A 21,541-nucleotide genomic window follows, 5' to 3' on the forward strand; every position below is an offset into this window, starting at 1 on the left:
TCTGTTGTGACCCGGCTTGTTCCTGACCAGTCTTTTCTCCTCTCCTGGCTCTGACCCTCTGGCTTGTCTCACCTACCTGGCTCCTGTTTAGCTCTACTGTGTTTGACCTTGGCTTGGCCTACGGACTGCGACCTATCTGCCTGCTCTCCCGTGTATGACTTGGTTTGTTCCACGGATCCTGCCATTGCCTTATCCCTGCCTTCCTGTTGTGACCTTGGCTAAAGTTCCTGTTTCCGCTACCTGCTTGTGCCCTCGGACTGATTGTGTTTGACCCTCAGCCTTCTTCTATACCCGTTTCCTGGCTGCACCAGTTGTCTAGTTCATCTAAAGACTCCAGAAGGGCTTCTGCCTGGCATCCTTCAGGGGGCCACCGGTCTACTCCACTGACCCTGTTGGCAACCAGTGCTTCTTTGGGCGCTACACCTCATGTCCCAACCTCAAGGGGTGTACCGCACTCAGCCACAAGGGGAGCCCTCTCTGCATTTCGGCCTTGGATCAGGTATGTGATAGACTGCTTACACCCTACCTTTATACAGAGCAAAGTGACAGGAAACAGTTTCAAATGTGGGTGTTACTGACCCGCCCTCTATGGACAGGGTGGCTACTGTCAACAACAGCCCCTTGCAATCCTTAAGAACGCAGATGAAGGAGCTTGAACCAATATACTTTGGGATGGATGATGTACGGAGTCCCGAAGGGACCACACAGTTTGGCTGGTGGTTTGGCTGTGTGGTCCCTCCGGCACCTCTATGGGCGAGGTGGTTACCATCAACAACAGCCCCTTGCAGTCCTTTAGAACGCAAATGAAGGACCTCAAACTGATATACTTCGGGATGGATGATGTGCGGAGTGCCGGAGAGACACCTAGTTTGGCCATGCGGCCCACTCTAGCAAGAGTCCTGGTGGTTCCAAATTTCTCCCATTTACAGATGATGGAGGCCCCTTTTCTCATTTGGACCTTCAATGCTGCAGAAAATTTTCTGTACCCTTCCCCAGATCTGTGCCGCAATACAATCCTGTCTCTGAGGTCTACAGACAATTCCTTGGACTTCATGGCTTGGTTTTAGCTCTGACATGCACTGTTAACTGTGGGACCTTATATAGACAGGTGTGTGCCTTTCCAAATCATGTCCAATCAACTGAATTTACCACAGGTGGACTCCAATCAAGTTGTAGAAACATCTCAAAGATGATTAGTGGAATCAGGATGCACCTGAGCTCAATTTTGAGTGTCATGGCAAAGGCTGTGAATACTTATGAACATGGGATTTTTTCTTTCCAGAGCTCCACAGCAAAAAGGTTCATCTTCCAACAGGACAATTACCCTAAGCACCCAGCCAAGATACAAAGAAGTGGCTACGTGACAACTCTTTGAATGTCCTCGAGTTGCCCAGCCAGAGCCCAGACTTGAACCCGATTGAACATCTCTGGAGAGATCTGAAAATGGTTGTGCACCGACGTTCCCCATCCAACCTGATGGAGCTTGAGAGGTCCTGCAAAGAAGAATGGGAGAAACTGCCCAAACGTCATTAGCCTGTGAGCCAATAGGGGGCGAGCGCGCGCCGCCGGGGGCGAGCGCGCGCCGCCGGGGGCGAGCGCGCGCCCCCCCTCGTTCCCTATGCAGCCCGCGCATGTGACCGGCGGACCCGATGTCCGCCGGTCACTCACGATCGTCGGGTGGAGAGGGAGAAAGGCAGGTGGCTAATGTAAACAAAGCCACCTGTCATTCTCCCCTGTGTAAAAGCACAGATCATACGGTCCTGCTATGTAGGACCGTTGATCTCTGCTGTTACACACACAGCCACATCCAATCACAGTTAGAAGCACGCCCCTAGGGACACACTTACCTCCTCCCTCTCCAATAAAGTTAACCCCTTCACTGCCAGTGTCATTTTTTACAGTAACAGTGCATATGTATAGCACTGATTACTGTAGTAATGTCACTGGTACCCCCAAAAGTGTCAAAAATGTCAGTCAGGGGTCCGATCTGTCCGCCGCAATGTCGCAGTCCCGCAAAAAAAAAAATCGCAGATCGCCGCCATTACTCGTTAAAAAAAAAAACAATAAAAATGACAAAAATCTTTCCTTTAGTTAGTAAACGCAATAACTTCTGCGCAAACCAATCAAAATACGCTTTTTGCGATTTTTTTTTTTTTTTTTACCAAATATATGTAGCAGAAAACAAATTGGCCTAAAATGTTAAAAAGTTTGATTTTTACATTTTTTTTGGGGAATTTCATATAAAAAAATGTGAAAAATATTGTTATTTTTGCAAAATTGTCGCTCTTTTTTTGTTTATAGCGCATGATCAAAAAATCGCACAGGTGATCAAATACCACCAAAAGAAAGCTCTGTTTGTGGGGAAAAAAGGACGTCAAATTCGTTTAGGTACAGCGTCACACGACCGCGCAATTGTCCGTTAAAGTCACGCAGTGCCGAATCGCAAAATAGGCCCTGGTCAGGAAGGGGGTAAAATCTTCCAGGGCTTAAGTGGTTAATAAATTTGCAAAGATTTCAAACAAACTTATTTCACATTCTCATTATGGGGTATTGTTTTTAGAATGTTGAGGAAAATAATGAATGTATTCCGTTTTGGAATAAAGCTGTAACATAACAAAATGTGGAAAAAGTGAAGCACTGGGAATACTAGCCGGATTCACTGTATATCCAGAACAGGCCATGTTTTCAGCATTTCCGTAATGCATTTACCTTAATCTGCCTTATTGGGTTACAGCATGGCAATTCTCAGCCAGATCTCTCACGGGGAATGACAGGATGCGAACAATCAGCTGTCCCTGCTAAAAGACATCCAGTACTCGGAAGTGCCTGCTATCACCCTTTATTCAAAGCGAAACTCCAAATAAAAAAAAATAGCGATGCACCGAAATTTCGGCCAAAAATAGCATTTTCAGCAACATGCCGTAAGCGATTTTACTGCAAATTTTCTGCGATTTTACCGTGCTTATGGTGTGTTTTTCATAGGTCATGTGACTCAAAAAATACATAAAACACAACATGGGTGCATTTTTTATGCGTTCTTGCTGCGTTTTTAATGCATTTCAATGAAGAAGGGTGCTGAACAAATATGCACCAAAAATACAGCAAAGCAGGATTTTGAACCCCGCTTTAACCACTTAAGCCCCGGAAGATTTTACCCCCTTCCTGACCAGGGCCTATTTTGCGATTCGGCACTGCGTGACTTTAACGGACAATTGCGCGGTCGTGCGACGCTGTACCTAAACGAATTTGACGTCCTTTTTTTCCCACAAACAGAGCTTTCTTTTGGTGGTATTTGATCACCTGTGCGATTTTTTGATCATGCGCTATAAACAAAAAAAAGAGCGAAAATTTTGCAAAAAATAACAATATTTTTCACATTTTTTATATGAAATTCCCCCCAAAAAATTTAAAAATCAAAATTTTTTAACATTTTCGGCCAATTTGTTTTATGCTACCTATGTTTGGTAAAAAAAAAAAAAAATCGCAAAAAGCATATTTTGATTGGTTTGCGCAAAAGTTATCGTGTTTACTAACAAAGGGAAAGGTTTTTGTCATTTTTGTTGTTTTTTTTTTTACGCGTAATGGCGGCGATCTGCGATTTTTTTTGCGGTAATGCGACATTGCGGCGGACAGATCGGACCCTTGACTGACATTTTTGACACTTTTGGGGTTACCACTGACATTTCTACAGTAATCAGTGCTATACATATGCACTGTTACTGTAAAAATACACTGGCAGTGAAGGGGTTAACTTTTTTTGAGAGGGAGGGGTTATGTGTGTCCCTAGGGGCGTGATTCTAACTGTGATTGGCTGTGGCTTGAGGTGTAGGAACAGTGATCAACGGTCCTACATAGTAGAACCGTATGATCACTGTTCTTACACAGGGGAGAATGACAGGCGGCTTGTTTACATTAGCCGCCTGCTTTTCTCCCTCTGCACCGACGATCGCTGAGTGACCGGCCGACATCGGGTCCGCCGTTCACACGCGCAGGGGGGGGGGCCGTGACCGAGCGGGAGCGCGCCTCTGGCGGCGCGCGCACGCTCCCTAGAGCCTCACAGGCTAGCGACGTAGTACTATGTCGCTTTGCCTGTGAGGGGCTGACCGCCGCAGTAAATAGTCGTGCGGCGGTCAGCAAGCGGTTAAAAGGTGTCGATAATGGCCGACAATAAATTCATATTCATTTAAATGCATGATATAGATTACAAAAGTCTAATATAATACAATTATTTATGAGAATATATATATTTAGAAAAAAAAAACGAATTTCAGTTTCGGCTTAGTGCATCCTGACTTTTCGGTTTTGGTTTCGGCACCGGAATTTATATTTCGGTGCACCACTATAAAAAAAAAAAAAAAAACATTACTTATTTATAGCCATGTATACATAAAAATAAAAAAGTTAGTGCTAAAAAAAAAAAGTTCAAATTAGTTGTAAACCTCAGACATGAAATATGAACAAAGCATATGTTTGGGGTATAGGGCTTTGCACGTTTGTCGCGCATGAAAACGCATGTTTGTTGCAGTGCCGTTAACCGCTTCCGGACCGCCCACCGCAGATTTACTGCGGCAGGCTGGCCCTCCTGCACGAAACGACATAAGTCTACGACGGTCGCATGCCTGCAGCTAGGGGGCGAGCATGCGCCGCCGCGCTCCCGCCCCCACTTGTCAGCGGGGACTCATGAGGCCGGCGGCTCTGACTGCCACCTGACACCTGTGATCGCTCCCCGCTGAGAGGGAAGAACGGTCAGCGGTTGTAAACACAGCCAACCGTTCTTCTCTCTGGAATGATCACAGAGCGCCTGTGATCCTTCTATATAGGAACAAATGTATCTATGATCATTTCAAAAGCCACACCCCCATACAGTTAGAATCACTCCCCTAGGCTCACATTTAACCCCTTGATCCCCCCCACTGTGTTAACCCCTTCCCTGCCAGTGTCATTATTACAGTAACAGTGCATATTTTTAGCACTGATTACTATAGTAATGTCACCGTTCCCCCCAAAAGTGTCAGTTAGGGGTCCGATCTGTCCGCCGCAATGTCGCAGTCCCGCTAAAAATCGCAGATCACCGCCATTACTAGTAAAAAAAAAACAATAAAAATGACCTAAATCTTTCCCGTAGTTAGTAGACACGAACACTTTTGCACAAACCAATCAAAATACGCTTATTGCGATTTTTTTTTACCAAAAATATGTAGCAGAAAACAAATTTGCCTAAAATGTTTAAAAAAATTTGATTTTTAAATTTTTTTTTGGGAATGTTATATATCAGAATGTGAAAAATATTGTTTTTTTTTTCTTCAGAATTGTCGCCCTCTTTTTGTTTATAGCGCAAAAAATAAAAATCGCACAGGGGATCAAATACCACCAAAAGAAAGCTCTATTTGTGGGAAAAAAGGACATCAATTGTATTTGGGTACAGCGTCGCACGACTGTGCAATTGTCTGTTAAAGTAACGCAGTGCCGAATCGCTAAATATGGCCTGGTCATTAAGGGGGCAAATCCTTCCGGTCCAGAAGTGGTTGAATGTGTGAATATTTTCTAAGGCAGACGCCATGTTTATGTCGGCGATGATGAATCCGGACGGCGGTAGCGTCTGTTAGTGTAATTGCACATTTGCAGCCCGTGTAATCTCACTCGTACTGCTGAAGCGTGGGCTATCTTGTAAAGCAGTGCTGAATCGCAAAACATGGCCTGGTAATTAAGGGGGAAAATCTGCCGGTCCAGAAGTGGTTAAAGCGGTAGTATACCGATTTTTGTGACTTTTACCTACAGGTAAGCCTATAATAAGGCCTATAATAAGGCTTACCTGTAGGTACAATTAATAAAGATATAATTAAGATATAATTAAGATATTTGCATTGCATGCAGCCGCTGACGCTAGCGGCGCTTGCGCTCTGAAGGTCCGGCGGACCTTCAGAGTTCCTTGCCAGGATGTTGCTGGAAAGTTAGTTTCCCGCGTGCATGCGCTCTGAAGGTCCGGCGGAGTTCCTTGCCGGGAAGTTAATCCCCCCGCGCGCATGCGCGGAAGTGACGTCATCGCGGCTCCGGCCACTCACAGCGCCGGAGCCGCCGAACCCGGAATAGACGCCGAGGGATCATGTCAGCTCCCACAGCGGTGTCCGGGGGTCCGTGTCGGGGCTTCGTTTTAAGGTAAGTATTTTATAATGAGCTAGTATGCGATGTATACTAGCTCATTATGCCTTTGTCTTGCAGGGTTTTTTTTCAGTATACAACCGCTTTAATAAATAATGGCACTACCGGTGTGAAATGTTTCTTGCGCGTTCTGCGAATGGTATGCGCGGATGTAAAATTAAGCTTTATGTCCGCCATAGATGGTCTGAATTTTGGCCAGTTCAGCAGGGACTGCCGAAATTCGATCCATCTATGGGCAGGCTGATTGTACCCAAGTTAAACCATCGATCGACTTTGGTGCAACCAGCCTGTTGACATTTTTACATGCGATTACAGCTGGTGGCTTTAGCAGCTAGCAATAATCACTGTGTCCTGCTGGCTGGGAAGGCTCCCTGCCAGCAGAACACATAGCGCTGCAGAAGCAATTCCTGCATCATCATCAGTGTGCTGCTACTCATTCATTGTCCAATTACAAGCCTAACCGCATGGGTGGTCAGTGTTGCAGGGGCTGCCTAGTTCACAAGACTGGTAGATACATATTCGCCAGCACACCAAGGATCTTGCAAAAGCAGTCAAAAAACTTTATTCCAGGTAAGATCACAGCAGAAGAATATCGTGCAACGTTTCGGAGCCGCACAGGACCCCTTCGTCAGGCATGTCTGAACAGTATTACAACTGAATGCACAGCTCCTTTAAAGCGGAGTTCCGGGCACGAAAACTTTTTTTCAATAAACATACCCCCGGGACAGTCAGGGCTAGTACATTCCACAATGGCTAGCCTCTGATCTGTCCCGGTTCGCACTTACCTGCAAGAAGAAATACTCACTTATAAAATTTCTTCTCCAGCGTTGCCATCTCTATTGTGGGCAGCTGAAGCCGGCGCGATCCTCTTCTGCGTCCTCTTCCGTGTCTTCTTCTCCCAGAATGCGCCTGCACCGGCCCCTCTCGTCACTTCCGGTGCAGCGCCGCATTCCTCCACAGCTTCTGGGCATGCCCAGAAGCTGTTTAGCAGGGAATGTGGCGTCGCCCCGGAAGTGACGAGCGGGGCCGGTGCCGTCACATTGATTCCTGGGAGCGATGACGTTCAGCTCCCAGGAATCATTGCAAACCAGGAAGTGACGGCGCGGGCTGCGGCACAGAAGGAGGAAGTGCAGAATAGGTGAGTATTTTCTATCTACAATTACAAGGGGAGTAAAAAAAAAAAAATATACCTAACTATCCAATTCCTTTTCAGGTGAAGGAGACCAAGCGGATGGGCACAAAAAAAAAGGTTGATTTTGTGCCCGGAACTCCGCTTTAAGTAAAACCATAAGTGCCAGAGTCTTGATATCAGCAAGTAATCTCCTGCACAGCAGCACTCATACTGGAAAACGGAAGGGCGACACTAGGAGCCAATCAGTGCTGTCTGCAACACGTTTACAGGAGGGAATAACACAGAGATGATCTGGTTGGTGTGCTGCTGCTCCGTCACTGTCCAATCACAGATGGATATGGGTCTTGCACCAAGCTGCGTTTCTTAACTGCACTGCCATCTACACAGAGAGCCAGGACCTGGCTGTGCTATTGGGCAGTGATGACTGATTCCCAAGACTGGCTAAACAGAATTAAAAATCTTTTAGACGCTAAACTGGTTTTACAAAAAAATACTAAGAGAAAGATGGGGCTTTGTATGGGCAATTGGAGAGAGGATGATCACAATTATCACACCATATAATTAATTAAAATTGCTGCAGGCAGATCTCTGTGACAAAGATGGATGTAAGGAGTCCCTCAATTTGATGGCAAGGTCTATGATATGGCCAATACATATGGATATATAAAGTGTACTCTGTGAAGCATCTGCCTCATATATACAGTGGTTCTAACAGAGACCCCATTTACGTTGATGTAATATTAGAGGAGGAATTCATCTGGTGCCTGTAATCTTGGGGTTCCCGTGATAATTTTGAGAGGATACTGACTGTGAGTTCTCCCCCAAAATCTACATATTTGCAGTTATTTTATTGCATATAACCTCTTGCATATATCTGCCTGCATTGATCTGCCAAGGTCTCTATCGCAGCTGGAAATATTGGTCTGCCTTGGTCTCTCTGGCCCTGAGGAAGCCCTGTTGTGAAACGCGTCGGCTTGCTGGGGACCCTAGACCGTGCTATCTAGAGACCGTAACATCTAATGAGATACACTGTATAAGCATTCCCCATGGGAATATATTTCTACATATGCATTTTTCTTTTATTTAGTCTTTCTATGTAGTTATAGTTTATTTTGTTTTTTGTCTTTATATATATATATATATATATATATATCTGTTCAATAAAGAGAGTACTGTGAAAGGATCGGCGCCTAAACGCTGTAATAACACATTGCATTGTTTACTTTTTTTTTTTCAACTTTATTAAAATGTCACAAAGTGACATTCTAGTTTACGCACCACCGTGTGTTGCGATGTAGGGAAATGTGTCGCAACAACCTGCACTAAAAAAACGAAAGCATGTCCAACTTATTTTCTGCGCATGCACAGTTCAGTGGTGTGAAATGCTCAACCCTTGTCCATGTGAGACCTGGCAACCATTTGGCCCTTTGGGACTGAGAGATCTGGTCAACCACTGTGAGCACCACCTGACCCTCCCCATATGGAATAGCTATCTGGGGGACCTGTGATTCCCCCTATCAATTGTGGGTGATCCTTGTGAGACAGTTCGGGTGGAATGATGAGGCACTCTCTGCACTATATTTGGTACTAATACCGATACCCCTTTTTCCCATTGGATCATGATTTAACCCTGGGATTTGACCTACAATCTGGGCCTTGGACTACAAGTCATACAAGGGAAATTCCTCCCATACACGCTGTGAACCCCCACCTTTTTCTCTCCCCCTTTGGGGGATTCTTGATCTCATAGGGCCAACAGGACACTTTGAAGCTCTGAGGACGTCACCGGAAGTGACGAAACGCGTCAGCTTGGAACGCATAGCGTCGTTGCGTAGCATTGGTGGAGCGCAAGCCGGAAGCATAGCTCCACGAGGAGGACGTGCAGCCCGCACCACTGACCACCAATGCTATAGTTTGCTTATTTTTAATGCTTTAAACCCACAAATTGGGTAAATAAACTCCCTAAAATTATATACTACACTATTTGGAGTATCTTTTCTTCCTCCCCATCGGATCTGACTGCACATATTGGAGCCCGAGGAGTCGTTGCCAGCCCATGGGACAATATTAAGACGGGATCCATTTAAGCCCAGGAGGCTTATAAAGCTTATTTGGTTCTAGTGCCATATGGCATTTAGGACCCACTATTTTTGGTAAGTGACCAAACCTATTACCCACTTGGGACTATAAATACCTGAGATCATATCAAGCAAGCCTGAGCACCAGCACTTTTGTGAATTTTGAAGAGTCACCTTCACTAAAGACATTTGCATTTATTTATTCGAGCACACAAGTCACTTTAATTGTTTGGATTGCTTATATTGCTATAAATGTTTGTAATTTATTTATATATATATATATATATATATATATATATATATATATATATATACTAATTAATTCAACACCAATGCACTTTATATTCACTGGAAATGAATGATTTATACGATTTATTTATCTTGTTTGAAATTATAGATGCAATCACAGTATATTTGATACTAGTTTATTTACCATTTGTCACAGCAAGCGCTGTATTTGGTCCTTCAGACCAGTCACTTACAAGGACACTTTGATGCCCGACTCTTTGCTAATACCTACATACATACCTATGACATCTCTGTGCTACCCCCTCCCCTGATGAAGATATCATCATAGGATTTCGAAACATGTTGGGACTACTTGGTTCAAATGACTACCTTACAGGCTACCACTGTGCCGTTTAGTTGATTTGGTAACTGTGTTTGCACAGATATCTGTACCTTGTTGTCTTTTGATATGATATGTAATTTTATGAGGTTTTGAGTATTATTTGTTTGATACCCTCCATATGTGAATGCATCGCTAAAACATCACTAGGATCATTTTCTCCTTCTTGTACTAATTGTTGGGGGGATGGCATGACACATATCTAGTATCACCTTTACGCACATTCTTTTCCTTGTCCATGGGATGGGACTATATTGAGCAAGGATGTCTAGCACAGCCCAATGCATATGGTGTAAATGGGCCCTTAGTTATTTGCCTGGAGGACCAGCAATTATAGCCGTCATTAGAGCCTTTCTGCCCTTAGGGAAATTCGTGTGACCCCTGACCCCCAGCGCTGACCTCTCCCCCCTTTCTTACCGATTCAAGCTGTTTCCAGCAGGTTTCAATGTGCTGCTGTGCCTTGCGACCTTCATGGAAGTTCTGCGGGAGGAAAAGAGAGACAATCGTTATAGCAAACTGCAAAAAACATAGGAAACGCCATAAGAATAACACACATTCTGGACATATAACAAGTGTTTCTAAAACATCAGAGATCAGAGACACAACCCCATTGTTGTGATGATATATATAGCAGATCATTCATGATCTCTGCCATGGCAAAGGATACCCCCCACCTCAGACTGCCACTACAATGGTGAATGCTGTTATTAAGATTCTATTAAAAAGATGACTGCCCTATGGCTCATATTACTACATTGGTTTACAAGTACATTTTGGTAAAGTACATAAGGGATAGACCAATATGGTTTTTTCAGGGCCGATACCGATATTTTGGTCACAAAGTATCGGTATCAGCCGATGTGGGATGATATTCAGCACATTCAATCACACAACACAGTGTGACCAGTGCCCCCATCCAATGCAGAGTGACCAGTGCCCCCATCCAATGCAGAGTGACCAGTACCCCCAACAATGCAGAGTGATCAATATCCCCATCCAATGCAGAGTGACCAGTGCCCCCATCCAATGCAGAGTGACCAGTGCCCCCATCCAATGCAGAGTGACCAGTGCCCCCATCCAATGCAGAGTGACCAGTGCCCCCATCCAATGCAGTGACCAGTGCTCCCATCCAATGCAGAGTGACCAGTGCCCCCATCCAATGCAGAGTGACCAGTGCCCCCATCCAATGCAGTGACCAGTGCTCCCATCCAATGCAGCGTGACCAGTGCCCCCATCCAATGCAGTGACCAGTGCTCCCATCCAATGCAGAGTGACCAGTGCCCCCATCCAATGCAGAGTGACCAGTGCCCCCATCCAATGCAGAGTGACCAGTGCCCCCGTCCAATGCAGAGAGACCAGTGCCCCCGTCCAATGCAGAGTGACCAGTGCCCCCATCCAATGCAGAGTGACCAACACCCCCAACAATGCAGAGTGACCAATGCCCCTAATAATGCAGAGTGACCAGTGCCCCCCTCCAATGCAGAGTGACCAGTGCCCCCCTCCAATGCAGAGTGACCAGTGTCCCCCTCCAATGCAGAGTGACCAGTGCCCCCCTTCAATGCAGAGTGACCAGTGCCCCCCTCCAATGCAGAGTGACCAGTGCCCCCCTCCAATGCAGAGTGACCAGTGCCCCCGTCCAATGCAGAGTGACCAGTGCCCCCATCCAATGCAGAGTGACCAATGCCCCCAACAATGCAGAGTTACCAGTGCCCCCATTCAATGCAGGGTGACCAGTTCCCCCATCCAATGCAGAGTGACCAGTGCACCAGGGCACCACCAGTGTAGAGCTTGCTCAGGAATGCCAGCAGGCAAATGTGAGGACATCTGCCCGCACAAAGAGGGAGAAGACTTCTGGAGGATGGCCTGGTGTCAAGAAGGGCAGCAAATAAGCCATTTCTCTCAAGGAAAAACATCAGGGACAGACTGATATTCTGCAAAAGGTACAGGGATTGGACTGCTGAGGACTGGGTAAAGTCATTTTCTCTGATTGTTTGGGGCATCCGGAAAAAAACCTTGTCCGGAGCAGAAAAGGTGAGCGCCACCATCAGTCTTGTGTCATGCCAACAGTAAACCCTCCTGAGACCATTCATGTGTGGGGTTGCTTCTCAGCCAAGAGAGTGGACTCACTCACAATGTTGCCTAAGAACACAGCCATGAATAAAGAATGGTACTAAAATATCTTCCGAGAGCAACTTCTCCCAACCATCCAAGAACAGTTTGGTGAGGAACAATGCCTTTTCCAGCATGATGGAGCACCTTGCCATAAGGCAAAAGTGATAACTAAGTGGCCTTGGGAACAAAACATGGAAATTTTGGGTCTATGACCAGGAAACTCCCTAGACTTTAATCCCATTGAGAACTTGTGGTCAATCCTCAAGAGGGGGGCGAACAAAAAAGACCCCCATAAATTCTGACAAACTCCAAGCATTGATTATACAAGAATGGGCTTCCATCAGTCAGGATGTGGCCCAGAAGTTGATTGACCGCATGCCAGGGAAAATTGCAGAGGTATTAAAAAAGAAAGGTCAACACTGCAAATATTGACACTTTGCATAAACTTCATGTAATTGACAATAAAGTCCTTTGACACGAATGAAATGCTTGTAATTATACTATAGTATAAAATAGTAACATCTGACAAAAAGATCTAAAAACACTGAAGCAGCAGACTTCGTGAAAATTAATATTTGTGACATTCTGAAAAAAAAGCTCAGGGGATCCTATAGCGTTGGCACTTTGGGCCCCGTATCATGTTTAGGGGACCCACTTATAGCTCCCCTTTATTTTCCTGTGGTGTCCTTTCTTTGTTTTCTCCTTTCATTGTGAAGCTGCATTTCACATTCCTCACATCCTTATTTCTGTTCTTCTATCTGCTGCTTTGTTCCTTTTTATACACGGGGACGGAGGATGGGTAAATATCCGTTTTCGAATGTGTCATGGCCAAAATTAACTTGTCTAATCGCCTCTTTTTTTTTTGTTAGGGTGTGTGGAGGTTTTTATTACTGTGTCCCAATTTTCCTCACTTCTTGTGACGTCACTTGAACAGGACGTGAAGGGAAATCTCCCCAACTTACGGCCAACAGTAAAAACCTGCTACAAAGTACTTAGAACCATTCACATCAGCCAGTCACCCTAAAGGGGCTCACAATCTCCTGGATTGTGGAAAACAAATGGGGCACCTAGAGGAAAGGAAAGTGACCAGTAGGAAAACATACAAACTCCATGTGGATTGTGTCCCAGCTGGATTTAAAACCGAGACTCAGATCTGCAAGCCAAGAGAGTTGGCCACCTAGCAGCCATGATAGCCAGAACCTTAAGCAGAACTTTACCCATAACAACGTGATAACAATATATTTTTGTGACGGTACTCACCGTCACTGGGAGTGAAAGACAGATACTTAATGGTTTGCATTGCTTCAAGTGGGACAGTAATATTTGTCAGCAATATCTCTCAAGAAATTAGAAGATTTAATCCCACTTTACACTGTGAGACCTATAGCCTGTTGCCATGAAGTCTGACTCCTAAATAATCATAGCAATACGTAGATGTGTATTCCATGTACTTCAATGTAGGAGACGGACAGACTTTCATTGGCAGTCTTGTCCTATTGTCTATCTATTGAGGTGGAAGGTTGGTAGTGTTAAGTCTGCCTGTCGCATTGTTAAATGTTAATGCGCCCACATTGTTCTGTCCAGATGGCTAGCTAATTAGTTCAGGTTAATTCTGTTTCTGTATACAATTTCATCTGCATATGATAATGTAATCAGGCAACCATTGACCTGTGCGTGGTAATATGATCAGGAGGGAGAGGTCCATGCTGTATATAAATTCTGTGTGAATGTTCAATAAAGAGTGATTCCAGTGCAAGCTAAAGTTGTCGGCTAGCTTTGTATGAGGGCGGCTGGGAAAATCTGGTATATATGTTCATGACTGCAAGGAAGCTGTATACTGACGGAAGACCACAAGTACAGTGTGGGTCTCGATTCCATTACAATGTTCTTTAGCAAGGAACAAACATTTCACCTTATTACGTTACCAAAATTAGTGTGTGCTGTAAATGCCTCCAATATTGTTTCTGTTTCTTCTCACTGGAGGCTGCCATTTTGCTGAAGCCCAGAGCCTCTGAGCAGCAGTTAATCTTTGGGTGTCAGCAGATAGGCCTCAAGTGGCACTGATTTTTGATACAGTGCTAAAAACGGAAAGCAACTGAGCATGTGCAGAGCAGGTGACACAGTGTATTACTGGATTTTACACAGTATATATTTTTAATGTTTTACATATCTATACCAGGAAAAGAGGCCAGCCTAAAGTAATCTAGCAGGACTTCATTTTCTGACTAAAGTTCCAATTTAAAGCGGAGTTCCGGGCACAAAAACGATTTTTTTTTTTTGTGCCCCTCCGCTAGGAAGACCTGAACTGAAAATGAATTGGATGGGGCGTGGCTGACTTCCGGGATGTGAGGAGCTTCTTCTCCTAGCTCCGCTGCCGATCGATTCTCCTGTATCTAATCCTTTGCCATCCGGGCTCTAATTCGCTGTCTACTTACCTCCCTCGGCTCCCTGATCACTCCTGCATCCGACAGATATGGTGAAGTACGGCAGGGACAGGCCGGTGTCCCCGGAGGATCGCGATCCGGATCCCTCGGCACAGGTCCAAGATGGCGCCCGATCCTCTCACGCTGCCGGGGCCTCCGCTGCAGCTGCTCACGCATCCTGGATGGGAGACAGTCCTGAATGGCCTGCACTGTCACCGAGTGCCCATACCGCTGCAGAACCTGTGGGACCACGCATATCCCAGGTACCTGAACCCACCCTGTCGCAAATAATGGATGCCATAAAAATGTGTCAGACCTCCCTTACATCCCAGATTGATGCTCTTAGGGTGGACTTCTCCCTCCTTAAAGACGATGTCCACAAGCTCAGGCAGAGGGTCACCACTGCAGAACAACGTATAAGCTCCGTAGAGGACGATGTATTCCCTCTCCCTGCAGCACTTAGAGGCATACAGGCGGAGCAGAAGGCCCAGGCGGCTAAGTTAGGGGACATGGAGGACCGCCTGCGGCGCAATAATCTGCGATTCCTGGGCTTCCCGGAGGGAGCTGAAGGCAGAAATCCTGAGGCCTTTGTAGAATCCTGGCTGAAACAGGCGCTGGGCCCTGATTCCTTCTCCCCACTATTTGCTGTTGAGCGGGCTCATAGGGTCCCCTTTAAGGCCCCTGCACCGGGAGCTAGGCCCCGACCCTTGCTGGCAAGGATCCTTCACTACAGGGACAGAGATGCAGCTCTGAGGAAGGCCAGGGAACTACCGGATCTCCGCTTTGACAATGCTGTCATTACCATCTTTCCGGATTTCTCAGCGGGCACGCAAAAACAGAGAGCAGCATTTGTGCATGTCAAGAAACGTCTCAGGGAGCGGCAGCTACCTTACAGTATGTTGTATCCTGCTAAATTACGTGTGGTGTGTGGAGGCAAGACGCAATTCTTCCTGGATCCTGCGGACGCTGCTCAATGGCTGGACTCCTTGGGCAGGGGCTGAGGACTTTGCTGAGTGGGGTATCCTTTTTGCTGATATATCTCTCCGGATGCTGAGCCTGTCGCAAGGTTGGGGATACCCTTTTTTGTGCCTTGGATTATTGCCCGTCTCCTCTTCTTTACCTGTGGGAGGTGTACTCCTGATTCCCCTTCCTGGATGGTAACTTCTATGTGGTGTGACTGTATGGTGGCATTCTAGGAACGTTACTTAGGTTCGGTTCTCCACTAGTTCCACTGACTTGGTTTGGTTTGGGGTTCAGGCTCGGGCATGTTGGGGCTACGGGCAGGGTGGGGGGTTGGGGACTTTTTGTTTTTTTGTTTCTTCGGGACTGGTTTCTACCCTTCACGGATGCTTCCTGCGCTCCTTACCTCCTGTATACAGACGCTTCCTACGGCGGTTGATGCACTGCCCCCTGTTGCCCGGTTTCTGGGGGACCTCATCAGCATGGGACTGTCCTCTTTTTTCTTACCATGGCGGTGGACAAGTTAACTGTGCTCTCCTGGAACGTTAGGGGGCTTAACGATAAAGTGAAACGGGCCCTGGTTTTTAATTATTTACAGAAATATACCCCTCAGATTGTATTTTTACAGGAAACACATTTGACTGGGTCTAAGGTTCTTGCCCTTAAGCGGGCGTTTGTGGCGCATGGCTTCCACTCCATGTTTTCCACACACGCCAGGGGGGTATCAATCCTGGTGACTCGTTCACTTCGGTGCCTGGTGAAAAAGGTTGTTACCGATATATATGGGCGATATGTTATCGTTTTATTGCAAATTGAGAATGTGGTGTATACTTTCTTGTCTGTTTATATCCCGCCCCCATTTACACTAGCCTTCTGGGACAAGGTAATGGCCCAATTGTTACAGGTGGCCGAAGGGCCTTTGCTGATTGCGGGTGATTTTAATGCAGTGATGTCCCCTGCGGTGGATAGGTATCCTGGAGATGTGTCGGCTTCTTCCTCTCTTGCGGCTTCAGTCGACAAGTATCAGTTGGTGGACTGCTGGAGGTGGAGGAACCCGACCGCTAGAGAATATTCCTGTTACTCGGCCTCTTATAAAACCCTCTCCAGGTTGGATATGTGTTTGGTCTCCCCGGACTTGCTCCCGAGACTAATTTCCGTCTCCTACTTGCCTAGGGCCGTCTCGGACCACTCTCCTTTGCTTATTACAATTGGCCTCTCCTCCTCAATCGGTTACAAACTGTGGAGGTTGAGCCCTCAGTGGCTCAACGAGGAAATCTTTTTCAATATCACTGAGAAGGAGATGGCTCATTTCTGGCTGGTCAATCAGGAGACGGCCTCTGGTGCTATGGTGTGGGATGCCTTCAAGGCTACCATGCGGGGCTCGGTGTCCGGGGTGATTAAGCAACTCAGGGAGGATAGGGCCTAGAGGGTGGAATCTCTCCAGTCGGAGGCGACTAAGGCTGAATTGGAATATATTAAAAACCCCTCATCTGAGAACTATTCTGTGTGGCGGGACAGTGCTCGGCAGCTGGATCTCATTTTAATAGAAAAGACTCAGAAAAAATTACTCTATCAAAAGCAGCGAGTGTTTGAATATGGCGATAAGAATAGTAAGATTCTGGCGTATCTCTCTCGCTCTGAGCACCCGGTCACGGCTATTGCCAGTGTTTACGATGCCCAGCATCGGCGGTGCACGGAGGGCACGGAGATAGTGGGAGCCTTTCTAGATTTTTTTAAGTCCTTGTACTCCTCAAGAGCCACCTACTCTCAAGAGGAACTGGACTCCTACCTACGGGATATCCCGATGGAGACGCTTGAGGTGGAGGATAGTGTGTCGCTTGAGGGCCCTATTACTGCTGAGGAGATCGCGGCTGTGATTTCCTCTTTTGCGGCTAATAAGACACCGGGGATGGACGGGTTTCCGATTGAGTGGTACAGAGCCTACTCGGGGACTCTAGTCCCCCGACTATCTAAGGTTTATGCTGAAGCTTTTGAGACTGGGAAGCTCCCACCATCCCTTCGGGAGGCCCTGATAGTGTTGATACCCAAGCCAGGAAAGGACCCGATGTACTGCAAATCTTATAGGCCTATATCCCTGATCAATGCTGACGTCAAAATTATGGCAAAGGTTTTGTCCCGTAGGGTGAATAACGTTGTCTCTAAGATTATTCACTCTGACCAAACTGGATTCATTCCAGGCCGCTCTACGGCGATAAACCTGCGTCGTCTCTTCATCAACCTACAGGCTCCACCCTCTGGAGTGGACACCAGACTGATATTATCCTTAGATGCTCATAAAGCATTTGACTCGGTGGAGTGGCCCTATTTATTCGCAGTGCTGGGCAGGATGGGATTTGGTCCAAAGTTTATCAGGTGGGTGCGATTACTCTATGACTCGCCAGTGGCGCGCTTGCGTGTCAACAACAGGGTTACTGAACAATTTCCGGTGTCCCGTGGCACTAGGCAGGGGTGCCCATTGTCCCCCCTGCTGTTTGCCCTGGCCCTGGAACCACTGGCCAACTTGCTCAGGCGTGATGAGAGGATACGTGGTTGCAGGGTGGGGGAGCTGGAAGAGAAAACATCTCTATATGCCGATGACATGCTGCTTTATTTGGCTGACTCCCGGGAGTCCCTGGATGCTGCCCTGGAGGTGATAGAATCCTTCGGGCGATTCTCGGGATTCCAGGTTAACTGGGATAAGTCGGTGGCGTTCCCCCTCGACCCTAATCGGGCACCTGACCTGGTGCTTCCGCGTAGCCTTCAGGTAGTGACTAAATTTCGATACCTGGGTGTGGTCATTCAGCAACCGGTGGGCATGTACGTTGACAACAATATTGCTCCACTGATACAACGGTTGAAACAAACCTTGGTCACCTGGAGCAAATTGCCCCTTAACCTGATGGGTAGAATCAATATATTTAAAATGATCTATCTGCCCCGCTTCCTCTATCTCTTTTGGCAGGCGCCGGTGTACCTTCCCAAACGGTTCTTTGCAAGCATTGAATCCATACTGATTTCTTTTCTATGGGGTATGAAGCCGGCGCGGATCTCGTTCAGCACGCTAAAACTCCCCGCTCACGCTGGGGGTCTGGCGGCTCCTGATCTGCAGGCTTACTACTTGGCTGCTCAATTGACACATGTCCATGCGTGGTTCTTCCCGGACCTGCCGAACGCGGCGGTCACCACGTCGGCAGCGGTGATGGGCTCCTATGAGGCACTCCTTAATTCACTATATAGGAATGGTCCTTACCCGAAGGAGGGTGCCGCTATCCTTAGATTATCCTACAAAATTGTGCATATTTGTAACGCTAGAATGGGGGGTTCTTCCTTCAATAGATCCCCTAATGCTCCTATATGGTTTAACCCGGGACTGCCAGATTTACATAAGTTGGATTCCTCTAGGAGGTGGGCGGGATTTGACTTAAAATATGCCCATCAATTGTTTGTGAACCAGACCTTTAAGTCCTTTGCTGAGCTGAGGACGGAGCTGGGGATTCCCTTGACGTGCTGGTTTCTGTATCAGCAACTTCGACACGCAGTGGCGGCCCAATTTGGTCTTCGGGGGGTCCACCTGGCTCCGACTCGGTTGGAAAAGGAATTGATGAATCCCGACCACACTAAACTCATCTCTCGACTATATGGGTTGACTCTTGACCAGGGTGAGGGGAGGATGGGGTCCCTTCGGGCAAAGTGGCAGGCTGATATACCTCAATTGGAACTGGCGGACTGGGATGATTTGCTCAGTGCCCAGTTCCATGGATTGATAGCTGCGGGGGACAGGGTTATTCAATTGAATTATTTACATAGAATTTACTATACTCCCTGTCGTCTCTTTGCGATGGGAAGGCTTGCCTCCCCATTGTGTTTCCGCTGCCAGGAAGTTAGGGGGGACTTCTTTCACATGGTCTGGTTATGTCCGCTGATTCAGTCCTTCTGGAAGGGGGCATGTACCTTTATCGCGGAAAAATTGGCACTGCCGAATATTCTCGCGCCGGACAGATGCCTACTTGGCAATCTGGGGGAGGAGGGTATTCGGCAGTCCCAGAGGACTCTGTTGTGTATACTTTTTTTCTATGCCAAGAAATTGATTGCCCTGAGATGGAAACAGGACGCTCTGCCTACGGTAGCAGCCTGGGTGGAACTGGTCAACAATGCTCTTCCTATGTATAAATTGACATATCTGGCTAGGGGTTCCAAGAAAAAATTTGCTAAGGTATGGTCCTCCTGGATGGACTCGGTTCTAGGGTCCAGAGAGGTCTAAACTTCTGAGATGTTGTGTGACTGTCTGTCAAACTTATTGCTCCTCCTTGGGGACGTTTTTTTTTTTTTTTCTCACCTATTGGGTGCCCGGGGCTGGGAGGGGGGTGGTGCTTCTTCCCTATGGTGGGTTGCATACTTGCTGATGTGATAGGAATGCATTCCGTGAAGGGTTTTGTTAGGTTTGTACTTTCTCCTTATACTATTTGGAAGGTTATATGTTTTAAGTTGTTGGGGGGGGGGGGAAGGGGGGAGGGGAAAAAAAAAAAAAACTTTTTGAATATCATCCTACGAAGTCTCTGGTTGGTGCGGGAGAGGCGAGGTGGGGGCAGTCAATTAAGGTTGCTATATGTACGCTACTGTGGTTGATGTTATTTGCCTTACTACCCTGTACTTCTGTCTGTATGATTTTTGGATATGCATTATTTCCTTCTTGGTTGTACTTTCTGATTTATATCGGACTGTTGTCTGTGTTTTATGTTTATTAATAAAAATACCTTTAAAAAAAGAAAATGAATTGGATAGTTATTTTAATTTTTTTTGTTTACTCACCTCTGACTGCTTCCTCCCTCGGAGCCGCGGCTCACCCCGTCACTTCCTGCGCTGCGATGATTCCTGGGAGCTAAACGTCATCGCTCCCAGGAATCAATGAGCCGCACCGGCCCCGCTCGTCACTTCCGGGCGACGCCGCATTCCCCTGCTAAACAGCTTCTGGGCATGCCCAGAAGCTGTTTAGGAATGCGGCGCTGCGCCGGAAGTGACGAGAGGGGCCGGTGCGGCGCATTCTAGGAGAAGAAGACGCAGAAGAGGACCGCGCCGGCTTCAGCTGCCCACAAGAGAGATGGAAACGCTGTGGAAGAAATTTTCTAAGTAAGTATTTCTTCTAAAAGGTAAGTGTGAACCGGGACAGATCAGAGGCTAGCCATTGTGGAATGTGCTAGCCCTGACTGTCCCGGGGGTATGTTCATCAAAAAATGACATCTGTGCCCGGAACTCCGCTTTAAAGTAAAATGCTATCCAAAACACGTATTTCCTTTTTGGGTAATATCTGCAGAGGTACTTCAATTAACAGGATTGGATGCAAACAGCAAATTGTGAAAAGCAAGTTAAATCTCTGCCACTTCCCTATCAGACGTATGGCTTGAAAATATGCTGACAAAGATCATGGTAACTGAAAGAGAATGTTGGGTGAGCAGAGGGATGACCTCATCAGTCACCTGCTGCTCTTTCACTATCTAGTAGTCAATAGGTTGGAGGTATAGAGTTTAAAGCTGAACTCCAGCATTTGATACACTTTACATAGTTCGTTTGGAACAACTTGGTTCAAACAAACTCAGTCCCTCGCTAACATGTAAGGCCGCTGGATGTGCGGTATAAACTGTATGTAGGTGAGGCTCTAACACCATACTGCACTGTGTTCCGGGTGCGAGCCGCCACCTATCTCATACTCGGAACACAGTAGAGTCTATCTGATTGGCAATCAGCCATTCAGTGAAACCAAAGTATTCTAGCAATGAATACAAAGCTTCCTCTGATTGGCTGAGTCAAAGGTTGTGACATCAATAGCCCGCCTTTCTGACTCAGCCAATCAGAGGAAGCTTTGTATTCATTGTTAAAATACATCACTTTCTCTGAATGGCTGAGTGCTGATCAGATAGAATCTACTGCACGGGTGCTCAACCTGTGGCCCTCTAGCTACTGTGGAACTTGTGGTCTGGATTATTCTTTTCTATTTTTCGGGTCCAGCTGGCGCCATGATTGACGATGGATTTACATTGAGTGACACAATTTT

General features: G+C 46.6%; 1 protein-coding gene across 16 annotated transcripts in view; it reads right to left on the reverse strand.

Annotated features, from left to right (window-relative positions):
- Positions 1–21,541, reverse strand: part of FNBP1 (formin binding protein 1) — a gene marked incomplete at its 3' end in the record, with an annotated part of 375,759 nt that overhangs the window by 151,607 nt on the left and 202,611 nt on the right. For all 16 annotated transcript variants that reach the window (XM_082263065.1, XM_082263071.1, XM_082263068.1 and 13 more), the window contains exon 5: positions 10,415–10,477. In XM_082263065.1, the coding sequence (XP_082119191.1) occupies positions 10,415–10,477 (63 nt within the window). The remainder of the gene's footprint in view (positions 1–10,414; positions 10,478–21,541) is intronic.

This window comes from Pelophylax lessonae (genome assembly GCF_965119305.1).
Source record: "Pelophylax lessonae genome assembly, chromosome: 7".
Taxonomy (NCBI): Eukaryota; Metazoa; Chordata; class Amphibia; order Anura; family Ranidae; genus Pelophylax; species Pelophylax lessonae.